This window comes from Panthera uncia, chromosome D1 (assembly GCF_023721935.1).
Source record: "Panthera uncia isolate 11264 chromosome D1, Puncia_PCG_1.0, whole genome shotgun sequence".
Lineage (NCBI taxonomy): Eukaryota > Metazoa > Chordata > Mammalia > Carnivora > Felidae > Panthera > Panthera uncia.
In genome coordinates, this window is record NC_064808.1 from 64,386,452 (window position 1) to 64,401,001 (window position 14,550).

General features: G+C 37.4%; 1 protein-coding gene across 3 annotated transcripts in view; it reads right to left on the minus strand.

The window, feature by feature from the left end:
* Positions 1 to 14,550, minus strand: part of LOC125914581 (disks large homolog 2) — a 780,669-nt gene that overhangs the window by 714,929 nt on the left and 51,190 nt on the right. For all 3 annotated transcript variants that reach the window (XM_049619999.1, XM_049619993.1, XM_049619986.1), the window contains exon 2: positions 8,497 to 8,550. In XM_049619999.1, the coding sequence (XP_049475956.1) occupies positions 8,497 to 8,550 (54 nt within the window). The remainder of the gene's footprint in view (positions 1 to 8,496; positions 8,551 to 14,550) is intronic.

Consider the following 14,550-nt stretch of genomic DNA (forward strand, 5'->3'; position numbering starts at 1 on the left):
CACTGTTGAATACGTTACCCACTAACCACAATGGCTACGAACACTTGAAAGGTAGCTAGTACAACTGAGAAATTGACTTTTTGATTTTATAGTATTTTAATTACATTTAAATAATGGCACAAGGCTTGTAGCTGTTGTCTTGGAAAACACAGGTTTAGTAGCAAGTACAACATAGTAGTTTGTAATTAGTCCTGTAGATTTGTTGAACTGAATTGACTTGATCCTTTATCATACAGGTAGGAATGTTTAAGGTGAAGAGTGAAAAGGGCAGCTCTCCCAAGACAGGCCAAAAGCTGCAGTTAAAGAGCAAAGGCAGTAGGATCCAAGCCAAAAAAAAAGTTTCGGTCATATTGACCAATGCTTTTCAAACTTTAATATGCATACAAATCACTGAGGTTCTTATTAAAAACACAGATTCTGATTTAATAGAACTTGAATGGGACCCTAGATTCTATGCTTACAAGGTCCCAGGTAATGAGTGTTGCTAGTCAATGAGTCCCTTTCAAGAAGCAAACATCCAGATATAGTTAGGGTGATGGACCAGCATAACTGCTATTGGATCTACCTCTGAACAAACTATGGTGTCTGCATTCTAGATCAAATTACAGGAATGCTCTATTTTATTAAAGGCACACTATCCCTCTCAATCTCATGATGAACATTATTAAGCACCTTCTATATACTAGGAAGAGTACTCATAACACCCCCTAAAGGGCATATATTATTACTCCCATTTACAAATAATACAACAGCGGTTTAGGCAGAGAATTTGACTTAATCAAAACTCACGCAAGCGCCTTCAGAGGTGGGATCATAACCCAAGTTGCTCCTGAATCTAAATCCTAGCCTTTCTCTTTATACAATCTTGTTATTCAAAGTGTGTACAAATGGACATCATCCTCACTGGGAGGCTTATTAGCAATGCAGACTCTCAGGCCTCATCCCAGGTCTGCTCAATAAGAATCTGCATTTTAAGATCTCCAGGTTATTTTTATTACGCACATCAATATTTGAAAAGCACTATTATGTTCCATCTCTACCTTTATAGATCAAAGTAACAAGTGCAACAGTAGGGGATCTGTTGATTATGGCAGCTGAAAAAATGGATTTAGACTGGCTAGATTTGACTGTGACTCTAAAATAAGTATTTTTATAAGAAATTTATATTACTACTGTTATTTTTTATTTTTATTTTTGGGAAAGCATAAGCAGGGGAGGGACAGAGAATCCAAAAAGGGCTCTGACAAGCTGACAGCAGCAAGTCTGATGTGGGTCTCAAACTCACAAACCGCAAGATCAAGACCTGAGCCCAAGTTGGATGCTCAACCACTGAGACACCCAGGTGCCCTTAGAATGAATATTGAGTTTTGCTTCTCTTGCTAAATTCTTATTGTCTCATGGACACAGTTTAAGTCAAAATTAAGCTATTTTCTGGTAGGTAAGGATTTTCTAGTTTTTTTTTTTTTTTTTTAGTTTGTAGATAATACTACATTCTCAACATATAAAAACATTGACAATTTTAGTAGTGTTCAAGGGGGAAAAAACAAAAAAAGAAACAAATGTGTTTGCTGAAAGATAAATGTACTAAAATCAGCAAAGTTTTTGAAAATAACATTATTAATCACTACCATGATGGTTCAAAGAAACAAGCAAAATTCTGCTTCCTCTGCCTTCATGGTTAATTCTGGAAAACTATCCAATTAAAAGTGAATAGCAGCCTGAATCACAAGGGTCTGTTACTGTACAAAGTGACTCAGAGGAATTCACTGTCCTGCTCTGTGACCAAGTGCTTGGTCATTCCCCTTCTGCAAATATAGCAACTTCCTCCTCTGAGAGCTCTTACCCTAAGCTTCCTGCTGCTGGAATCAATCAGAAATGCCATTTAAACCTTGCTTAAAAACTTCTCTTAGTTTCAAGCCCATTCTTTGGCTCCTTGAATGAATCTCACTGCTAATTTGATTGTTTCTCTCCATCTCTGAACCCATGTCAACCTTTATCTTCTCTCATCCTCCACTCTTCTCAACACTCTTTACTACACTGTACTTTTCCTTGGGCCATTTTATTCCCTTGAAACAACTTTCTGGTCCTTTGTCCCAGAAGCATAGCTGTGTCTTCATGCAATGACCTTTCACACTTAAAGTTCTCTACAAAAATCTCACTGATAATACTGTAAGGATATTACGATTGCTTTCAAATAACCTTTACATAAATGATCTTGGAGGTCAAATACTGTGGGTGTACTGATGAGAGAGCATAAGGCAAGCTGATACCCCACAAACCCCGTACCCTCTCCAGGTGAGATATCTGTGACATTCCTTAGGCACTCCTGGCTGCCAAAGAACAAGGGGGAGGGGAAAACAAATGGTTAGCTGATAGAGATCACAGTCACAGTCATGCAGGAGACGTGTCTCTATCAGTTTACAAATGTCTTAGTAAATTACAAGAAAAAGATGATCTTATCAATAGCCTAGCCTCCAGAAACCTATAGACCCAACTCAGTTTCATGGAGCCCTAACACCACCCTCCCCTCCATGATGATGTAGGGAACAAAGGCAAGATGAAAATATAAATAAAATTAAACTTCCTTTTTTAATATACATTTTTCTTTTTCTTTTTTTTAATGTTTCTTTATTTTTGAGGGGGAGAGAGAGCAAGCAAGTGAGTGACCAGAGAGAGAGGGAAATGGAGGGTCTGAAGTGGGCTCCACTCTGACAGCACACAGCCTGAAGCAGGGTTTTAACTCAAGAACTGGAAGATCATAACCTGAGCTGAAGTCCAATGCTTAACCGACTGAGCCACCCAGGGGCCCTAACATTAAATTTCTTTAGAACCTATAGCTCATTGACAAATATTTGAGATAGGGACAGTAAAACATTCCTCCAATAAACTTCTGTCTTGTCTTACTGTTAATGCCTTACTGGAGGGAAAACCGCCTTAGCTTGACAATAGCAGACTCTGGTTTCCTCTGAGTCCTCTTTAGCATATGAAAGTCCTTTATGGAAACTTTCCTTTTTGCCTGTACCTCCCTCAACTGCAAGGTGTATAATCAGTTGCTTCTCACAATTCTAGGCAGCTCTTTCTGCCCATGGGTCCTGTCCCCTTGGTTTAATAAAATCACTGTTTTGCACCAAAGAAGTCTCAAGAATTCTTACTTACCCATTGGCTCTGGACCCTACCACTCCAAACTGCATCAATACTATTAAGGACCTTCTCATATTTTTTTGTAACTTAATCCCTCTTTCTTCTTTTCTCTCCTCTACTTCTCTTACTCCTTCAATTTCTTGGGACGTTTTCCAAGCCACAGTCCTGGAACTTCTGGAACAAATCCCTTGTCTCTATTATTATTTCTACCTCTGGAAACAAAGTTTCAGACAACAAAGTGTCTCAAAACTAAGGTCATTGCACTGTCAATACTTGATAGATGTTTCTTTTATTTCTCTATAGTTTCCATTAAACATCCTTAATAATCTAGATACTCACTTACCATATCAGTTGAACCAGTGTCCTTTGACACTGTAATTATTTATTGCCACTGACCTATTAATATATTTTTAAAAAACTTTTAACAGTTATTTTTGAGAGACAGAGAGAGACAAAGCACAAGCAGGTGAGGGGCAGAGAGAGAGGGAGATTCAGCAGGCTCTAGGCTCTGAGCTCTACTCGAGGCTTGAACCCATAAACTGTGAGATCATGACCTGAGTTGAAGTCAGATGCTTAACCAGCTGAGCCACCCAGGAGCCCTGACCTACCAATATTTTAAAAGTGTAAGTTTCTTTCTTTTGTACCCATTTTTCTTATAAAGGGCATTTACAAATTCTTAGCCCTTTTATTTAAGACTTTGGTATAGTAAGCTAGTTTGTTGTTTAGCAAATATTCACTCCTTCTTCTACTTTGAGCTTGGCAATATGACTTGCTTTGGCCAGTGGGGTGTTAGTAGATGTCATGTGAACATAGCCTTCAACTGTGTTTGTGTCCTGGGCTTTCCTCTTGTGTTTTGGCCATTACAATTAAAATAACATACTCTGGGTAGTACTGTCCCACTCCCTGGGCCTCAGAATCAAACACTTGAAGCCAACCTGGTAATCTACAGTCTACAGCAGTTGGCCCAACCAACCAGCAAACACTTACGGGAAGAATAAATGCTTATTGTTATATGCCACTGATTATGTGGTTATTGGTTGCACACCAAAAACTGTTATGTAGAGTGAAAATAAATGATAGACCAAGCTCTACCATTTACTAGTTGAGCTAGAATGTCTGTATCTGTAAAATGAGAGGTTTGCATTCATTGGACCCTAAGTTACTTAAAAACATTTAAAACTCATGATTCTTGAGTATACTATTTATTACAGTATATTTCCAGAAAACAAGTCAAAATACAACCAGTATATAATGAACTCTAGAGAAGGATGGATAAAAAGGAATCCTAGAATTTCTCTGATTAATTTTATTTTTTTTAAAGCAGAAAGAATGGGGTTTCGTTGGATGGTGTTCAATATACGACTCTGGTCAGCTACAAAAGCCAAAAGTATGTCCGGAGAGGAGGCTTCCGGACTGACTTCCTTGTCAGTTGGTTGCAGAGTAGAGGGTAACATGGTATCTTTTCACTAAGTCAGCCTTCAGGGATGTAGACTTACATATCATATGCAGGCTCTACTCACCGTGAACTCTCTAAGAACACAGTATATTCATCAACTGCCATAAGACAATATTTAACAAATAATGGAGAAGAATAACATGATTGCGTAAAAAATGTAAACTACAGAGTGCTGAAATGGCAATTTGCTTTTTCTCTTTGCTTTTCCTTGGGGGATTTTAACCTTCATATAGGGGATTCCTGCTTTGCAGGAAAGGTGGGGTTATACCATATGTAACATCATACCCAACCTTAAAATATCATGACATCATGAAAGAACGAGATTATTTGAAGCATTTGTATGTAAGAACCTCAGTGATTCCCCCCCATTTGTTAATGGTAGATACTTTAAGAGCTCTAAAAACCCCTAACTTCCTGCCTAAAAAAAGGCAGAAATCTCCTTAAATATTTTTTGTGCCTTATTAGATACTTAATTTAAAAATTTCCTTTGACCACAGATTTCCTCTAGTTATTCAATTGCTGTTTATATGCATGCCAAGGAATTGTTTCCACAAGGACAACATATTTCTAAAATCAAACTTGCTCACTGGCAAAATTAATATTTACTTGTAATGAAATTATTTGTGAGAAGGACAATAATACACATTAAAATTTGTCATTTAAGTAATATTTTTGAAGAAGGAAATGCTCTTATGCAATATGACTGAAATGCTCTGGGGAGCTCTGAGATCGTTTTTTCATTAAATAGATCTGAAATTATGTGAACAACTAGAACATGAGAAAGGAAAGAGGAAAACAAAGTTTAGAACACTAGGGAGCGAGAAAATAGACTGCGAACGGAACAGCGATTTGTTCAAGGTTACCCAGTGAATCAGGAACAAAGAGGAAGGTTGGACTTATGCCAAAAGCTAAAGTATATCTACATTAATGGCTATGCGCTAAATCTGCATTTTCAATAGATGATGTACTCATGTTTATATGGGGGAAGATAATCATATTTACCATCCTCTCAGGGCCTAGCATGTGTTACTACATAAGTTTTTATTATTTACATAAAATGATAAATAAACACTTAGAAGCCAGAAGTTAACAAAGCATGATTTCATGGTTCCTGGGAGGCTCAGTCAGTTAAGTGTCCCACTCTTGATTTCAACTCAGGTTATGATCTCATGGTTTGTGAGATCAAGCCCCAAGTCTGGCTCAGTGCTGACAGTGTGGAGCCTGCTTGAGATTGTCTATCTCCCTCTCTCTCTCTCTGGCCCTCCCCTACTCTCTCTTTCTTTTTCTTTCTCAATATAAGTAAATGAACTTTAAAAAAAAAAGCATTATTTCGCATACATAATTTCATTTCGTCCCCACAATCACCTCTGAGGTAGGTATTATAATTCCTGTCTTAAAGATAAATTTAGATCCAGAAAAATTAAATGACTTGCTGAACAACACATTGTCATGAAACACATTGGGATATTTTCACCACAGCAAACGGGTCAGCAACCCTCTCTAAAGATACTACTTAAGGAAGCTCAAAGAGGTTTTGCATTAAGTACAAAAAAGTTGAAGGTTAAAAAAAAAAGAGCCTTTGAAGAACTCAAATTTGTATACAAAGTTGATATTTAGGGAATAGAAAGCAATTTGATTAATTTGTTATATGTAGCTGATTTTACTAGCTAATTAGCTGTGATATCAGTCAAGTAGGTCTGCATAAAATCTTTAAATTCTGTCGATAAATTATTTGTACATGAGGGCATCTGGCCATTCAGGCATGAGAATCCTAAGAGACGGCTTTGAAATAATACAGATCTACCAAAGAAAGCAGTCCTACTTACAAAATCAAGTCTCTGTGCTCCATGTCTACTTCAAAGCACTGTTCATCTGCCTTGCCTATGAATATAGCAAAGAATTTTTCTAGAGTAAAAACACAGAATTCCTTAAAATATACATGAATCTCTGTCCCAAAGCTATTGGGGCCTCTGTGACGAGTTGTCTTCCACCCAAATCCACGTGTAGCAGAGGAGAAAGCAAAGTTTTTCCCAAGCGGAGAGAAAACAAGTGAGAAAAGGTGGGAATATAAGAGGTTGTATGATAAGAGTTAAGTGAGATCTCGAACTCCTTACCCAGTCTATCTACATTCCTTCTTGGCTCTGCTCCTAACTGCGCAACCTTGAAAAAGTTACTTAATCTCTTTATGATTCAGTTTTTGGATCTGTAATATAAAGAAAGTAATAGAACCTATCTTACAGGGTTGTTTTAAGGATTGAGTTAATATTTGTTAAGTACTTAGTGTCAGGTATACAGTAATACTAATATAAATGTTTGATTAGTGAAGGAAGATGGGGAGAGTGAGAGAATAGTGGACACTATGTGTCTTTAATGTATTACTTTGCTTCCTACTAACAGGATCCTTGTCTTTCCAGAACTGGGGCTACTGATTCCTACCAGTAAGCTTTTAACCCCATTTCTTGTCTGACCCCAAATGACTCTTGTTCAGAAAGATTTAGGAAGCCCTAGCTCAGTAGTTCAGGTGAGTCAGCACTAAGTCAAGCTTGTTGTTATTCTTATCCTGACCCTGTGTCCCAGTTTCAGTCACTTGTTCCTGTAATCAAGTCCCAACCTTGTATTCCAATTCTAGCATTATGCTCCCCTGTGGCGGAGTCCTGGCTTGGAGGATCAGCTCAGGATCTCCAGTTCCTTTGAGGCAGAAGCCACCCAAAGGGTAGCCTCTTGACTACTGGCACACAGTGCATGAACTTTGGAAAATCAGTTGTCTATATTTAAAAATTCCAAACCTTTACATAAAAATTCAAATTTCCAACTTCTCTAGAAAAGTTAGATGATTTGGTAACACTTGGTCCCCATCTCTTTTTGGTACCAATCCACTGGAGCCAAGTGGCAGCTGCCCCCTTTGGAACACCATGTACTCTCGATTCCCTGCTGTCCCATTGCCTTTTCCTTCATTTATTTCTGGGAGTTACTTTGTCTTTGTAGGCATTTAAGGTTGGGTCTAAGAGTTAGAATAGCGATACTTACCAAGCATTTACATTGTGCCAGGTAATTTTTCAAGTGCTTCATGAGTTTTATTCATTTAATCAAAGACCAGGCATCTGTTCTTATCCAACCTCCCTGCAGTCCTTCTCCTTGCTTCAAATCCTCTGTCTGTACACACACCTGTGTTTGTCCCATCTTCCCCAATCACTACTGTCTATCCATTAGCTAGGGTCACACATAAAGCCTTGTCACACTTCCAAAATGTCAACTGCTCACCCACACTGTGGCCTGCTGCCACCCTCCAATCTCCCCTGCTGAGTCAAACTTTGTTGTTCAAGAATTTTGTCCATTATAGTGGTTGTACTTAATCCCAGGCTTTACCCATTTGTCTGATTCTAGTATCTATCTCATGCTCCAGGCTTTCATAAAACCATGCCTTTCATTATACATAGAAAGACTACACCCTTAAAAAATGTGTTCCAACTCTTGTTAGAAACCCAGCAAAATCCATCTAATATTTGATAGCTTACTTATGTTGTATGTGCTACCACAGAAATTTGATTTGATTATTCCTTTACTAAGAAACCCAAAGAAGTTTATCCATCTCTTCTATAAGCAATTCAGTATCTTTTCAGGGAACCACCCAGGAAACTAACAGTTTTTTTTAATACAATGGGCTTTTTTTTCCTTATGATAGGCCCTTATGTTTTGCAAAACAATGAATGAAAGAGAAAACTATTTGCATAACTAAGCTGAGATTTAGCAAATATCAAAACAGAACTCACAAAACTCTTTCTACACATTTCATAAGATTATCTGGACTGGGTAGAATTGAATATGTATTGAATTTTAAATTTAGCTCATTATAATCTAACATAATTTTTAAAGAAAGTCTTAATAAAAATGTTACTTACATAAGGAATCGTGTCCAAAGTATCTGTGTTGACAATTATAGGAGCAGGGCTGGCCTAAAAAAGAGACACAAGAAAAAAAAAATTAAATGACAGGTAGTCTATTCTGAGATAGGATCTGTTAAACTTATTTAACAGAGTTCAACAGTATTTCTTGAGAACCTGTAAAGGCACTATGTCAGGGTTTCAAGGGATAAATGAAATGTCTTAGAATTCCCTGAAACCACCTTCCTTCAAGTATTTGCTATATTGACTACATAATGAAATGAAGTAAGCAGTTAAATTTGTACTCATTTTCTCTTTAATTCTACCCAACAGTAGGAGGTGAGGATTTGAGCTGTATATGAGGTAAGAATTTCTAATAAATTGGGTGAGTAAAAATGTATAGCATTTCTTTATAAAATGGCTATACAAAATAAATTTAATTTCTCTCTCATGGAAGCAAAATTTAACATAAAGCAATATTTGTAACCCTCCTCTTTAAACTGCCTTTTGAGAATATGTTGAAATAGAAAGATTCACTTATTGACATCTTATATGTATATTTACCTATTATATATTCTGTACCATATCTTTCATCATTTGTGCTTTTCTGATCATGTACCTTAGAAATCCTTAGCTAGAAAATTACAAATTAGTCAAAGGTGGCATAAAATCATTATGAGTATGCTAAACTTCCTTTTTTTAAAAAAAATGTACAACCTGTAGTCATTCCCTTTAAAGCTGGGTAGGAATCTGTGTAACACTGATACAGAAGTGCTACAAGCCAAGTCATTAGAAAATGAGAGATTGCAATCTCTATTTGCATCAACCAATCTGACTTCATGAATATTGAGTAGATCTATCTTTATTTTCTAGTTTCTAGAATTTTCATAGCATCTTTTCCTTCATCCCCTGCAGGATCTTTAATCTCCTTCCCAAATTGCAGATTTCATTTAGATAGAAAAAATACTCTCATCATGGTAAATCCAGAGCTGTCCTATAAGACATGGTAGTCTTGGCAAGTGCTCAACTTTTGGGACATTTCATTAGCTGTGCCCTCTGGAGTTAACAGAGTTAACAGCTTTTAAATGTCAATCTGTTAATCAAATGATTAAAAAAAAGGCAATCCAGCAGATTTTACAAAACACAATTCCATGTTTTAACATAACACACCAGGCATTGAAAACATGACCCTGGTCTATATGTGTCCATAGTGAGCCAACTAGATGTTCACAGTTTATTCATTAACTCCTAATAGCAAGTACCTTTAGGGTGAATAGGGGCTTTGGAGAAAGACAGTTTTCACAGCATCCCAACAAAACAAACAAACAGGCCCTAAACACCTGCATACAAAAAGGCAGTGCTTATTAAGAGGCATGTGGTGGTGTAGGGAGAAGAACAAGAGGTTTGGAGTTAGAGAACCTGGGCTCAAGTTTGGTTTAGCAACTTTCTGATTATACGTTTTGGGGCTGAGCAACTTTCTGATGGTGAGATCTGGAGGCAATTACACTAACTCCCTTTGTCTCATTTTCTTTCTCTGTAGAATGGGAATAGAAATTATCATCTTCTAAAAGAGTCATTTGAAGAATAAGTGAGATGATATATTTGAATGTGCTTTGTAAACTTACATTTCAGAATCAATATTACATATTATTATTAGCATCCCTAAAGACAGACCACTGTAAGAATATATTATTGACTGGTTTGTGAATTGTTTACACCCCAGAGATTTCAAAGCCATGATAGTGGCTACAATCACACTAAAGAAAACTAAATATTAGACCATGTGACTTACTATTTATTAAATATATATTACTTGCCCAGGTATAAGAAAATGCACATATATCCTCATTTAATCTCCACAAAACCATAGTGATAAAGCATTATTATCACTATCCACATATTATAGATGAGAAAATGGAGGCTCAGGGAAAATAAGAGCTGAGATTTAATACTGGCCTTCCTGACCTCAAAATCCATTTTTTTTCCACACTAAGTTGCTCCATGATCTGAGTATCTAGGTGGCTCAGTTGCAAGAGTCCTGCAGTGATTGCAGATCTCGAGGTAGAGCAGCATAGAAGATTCTGGCAAACCAAAGACCACCCTGGAGGCAAGAGCTGCCTTAAGTCTTACATATCAGATATTGAAAGCAATCTGGTGATGCCTGAATGGTTACTGTTGTTGTCTTCCTCTTCTGTTTTTTAGTTTTTACTTCCTCTCTTCTATGCTTTCTAATTGGTTCCCAGGACTCTTCTAAAACATTTGTGCCTTGCCCCCTTGACCAGACTGAAAGCTTTCCAAGTATTACACCCAAGACTTATATTTAGTACAATTTGATCAATAAATATGTATTGGTTTGATTCAACCCATCTTACTTTTGTTTTTCCTCTTACAGATTATATTAACATGATCTAGGAATAAATTTTGTATGCAAACCCATTTCCTTTATGATGTCATTTATCCCTTTCATATGTTTATGCTGCTATTTTCCTTTTCATATACATAAATTCAGGTTTTCTAATCAGACTCTGTTTAAAAAATGACAAGGATTGAATATTTTCCTAGAATTCTTCACAGCACTTGGTTACACCAAAGGAGCTCAGCAACAACTTAGGAATTACTGGCTAAATGTTGATATAAAGTATAGGTGAGGGTATAAAGGAAAATAATAGCTCTTTGTAAGCTCGTAAACTCAGGAGAGCATTTCTAGGATAACTCCAAAATCCCATGTTACCAACAAAACTGTGACTACTTTTCCAGATTATCCACTGTCACTATCTTTCCTTAATCAGTCCCTATTGCTTAACTATCCAGCTTTTATGAAATATTGATTATTTCATAACTGTAAGCTGTAAAGGTTGTGAAGTATAATCTATGTTATGTGGAAAGCTCCTTATTGAGTAAAAAAGATTCAGAAGCCCCCATTAATGCCTGCATCTTTTAATGTCATTAAAAATGCATGAATGAACAAAATGTATAGATTGTTTGAATATACACATACAGCACATACATCTGACATTGACAAATCCCAGGCATGAATGCCAAGATGTCATGGTTGGCTGTTCTGTATCCCACTGCTGCTATATCTGGCTCTCTGAAGATCAGATCTCCCATTGCTTTGTTCCAGGACCCTCATGACCCTCCCCAGACTGTTTTCACAGAGCTTCTTGAAGGTACTCAATGACACACATCATCAGAGAATAAAAATCCCAAGTGGTGACAGAGTATAGTTGAATTCTAAGTATGGCCCATGAGTGTGCTTCTGTCACCAGTTGTGAATTTCAGATCTCCCCATGGCTCATCCTGGCTTCTGTTTCTTTTCTCGCTTTTGAAATCATGTGAGTCCATGCCTAGTTTGATCAGGTCTGGTTTTAGATTCTTAAAACCAGTTCCCTAGTTGCTTTGATGGTTCCCACTAAGCTTTATCTCCACAATTCTTACTGCCCTGCTGTACACATAGTCTCTTTAATTGGGTATTGGGTATTCTCTTTAATTGAACTCCTAAATCAAACTGGTGACTTAGCAGATTCCAGTGTCCAACTTCAATATGCTGATTTCCATTAAATGGAAAGAAATTTTTAACAAATATGAAAAAATAATTTTTTAATTTATTTTTATTATTTATTTATTTATTTTTACTTTTAGCAAGAGAGATAAATAAGCAGGGAGAGAGAATGAGAGAGAGAGAGAGACAGAGACAGAGACAGAGACAGAGACAGAGAATCTTAAGCAGGTTCCATGCTCAGCACAGAGCTGGGTGTGGGGCTCAATCCCACAACCTTGGGATCATGACCTGAACAGAAATCAAGAGTCCGATGCTCAGCTGACTGAGCCACCAGGTGCCCCTGAAAAAAAATCTTTTAATGAGAAGTTTCAAGGCTTGTCTTTATATAAATATAGCCAAGGATTTTTGAAACTATAAAGGCTTAAGAAACCAATCTCTCTTAGGTGACCCAAACTATGAGATATACATGGTTTGCATTTTATATTACATTCTTTATATGTGGAGAAAGCTAGTTTACAGCAAGAAGGAAGTATAAAGTTAATTGTAGAAAAGCGAAAAGCAAACAGAGAGAATACTGAAAAATTGAAGTTGTTAGATCAAGTTATTCATGAATTCCTGCCACTTTCCTCTTTGAGCTCCATAGGATACCCAAATACCTTTACATTACATCAATAACTTTGTTCATCCCAGTAAAAGATAAACCACTGCTCTTTGCCACAAAGAAAACAGTGACATAGATTTACTAAAGATCTGCAATTGCCCCTGAGCATCATCACTACCTGAAATCTTATGGGACCATGACCAAGCCACAGCCAGATCTTCGGTGTATTAACACTGGGGTGGGTAAGAAGAAAGTCAAGCATTTATATCGCATTTATTTATATAATTAACTTATTTAATCTTCACATAACCCAATGAGTCAAGTACCATTATTCTCTATTCACAAGTGAGGAAGTAGAGTTTCAGTAATTTTCCCAAAGTCAGACATATGGTAAATATACCATCTTCAAACCTAGACAGTCTAGCTCAGAATCCATACTCTTGACAATTATACTCTACTGTCTCTCAGAACGGAATTGTAATTTACAAGAACTCTTTGGATTCTAACTACCGTTGCTTACTAACAGGTCAGAGGCCAGCTCAAAGCAAATTTAGATATATACACCTTGATCCTGGCTGGTGGCAGAGGCTTCCCCTCCTCACTCTGGCCCAGTTACAGGGGTCCAGATATATCATGTGAACAGGACTGCAGGAGGCATGGCTTAGGAGAAGGTAGTAAGTGTCAGTCTAATGGCAGAATTCTAGCAAGCTGCTTGCCTTGTTTATCACTGCAAAGATTAAATGCTTTTGGGGGCTGCTCTCCCAGCCAATCTAGTGAAAACCAAAGGTGATTTGAATGTTAACGTTAGTTTGGGAAGATATAGTCAGGCATAGCCAGGCTGACTAAGTCTGGATGTTTTAAGTAAGCTCCAAGGAAAATTTCTGGTAAATGACTGATTAAAGACATATTGATGGCTGTGTGAGAGAGAAACAAAATAAAAGAAACACACCCACTTTAGAATTACAAAACTTTACAGCTGGGACCTTAAGGATCATTTAATTCTATCCTTTCACTCTATAAATATGGAAATGGACACATGGCCTAGTGGCATGTCCCAGATCTCACAATTATTTAGTATGGAAACTAAAGACAGGGTAACAACAGCAATAACAAGAATAAACTGTTAAGCATTTATTAAATGCCTATTATGTTCCAGGGGCTGTGGTAAATACTTAAGATGCATCTATGTATTTACTTCTCAAAATGTTTTAAGGAAAACATCACTGTTCCCATTTATTTTTTAATTATTTTTTAAATGTTCATTTATTTTTGAAGCATCTTTTTTAATGTTTATTCATTTTTCAGAGATAGAGAGAGAGAGAGAGAGAGAGAAAGAAAGAAAAGAAAGAAAGAAAGAAAGAAAGAGAGAGACGGTGTGAGTGGGGGAAGAACAGAGAGAGGGAGACACAGAATCCCAAGCAGGCTACAGGCTCTGAGCTGTCATCAGAGAGCCCAATGCCGGGTTCAAATTCATGAGCTGTGAGATCATGACCTGAGCCAAAGTTAGACACCTAATTGACTCAGCACCCCCAGGTACCCCATTAAATGTTCATTTATTTTTGAGAGAGAGAAAGAGAGGTGGGGGTAGAGAGAGAGGGAGATAACAGTCAGCATAGAGCTTGATGCAGGGCTCAGACCTGATCATGACCTGAGCCAAAGTCAGACACTGCTCAACCAGCTGAGCCACCCAGGATCCCCTCATTGTTCCCATTTAAAGGAAAGAAGGAGGGAAGGAAGGAAAAAAAGGGGGGGGGGGAGGAAGGAAGGAAGGAAGGAAGGAAGGAAGGAAGGAAGGAAGAAAGGCAGGCAAGCAGGCAGGCTCAAAGTGGCTAAGTCACCTGTCTAAGGCCTCAAACCTAAAAGGACTACAACCAGGTTTCAGACCCATGTCTTTATAGCCCCAGAACTCATGCTGATAACCAATAACATTTCCTGATCCCCTCTACTGAATTTTTCCAGGCTACATATT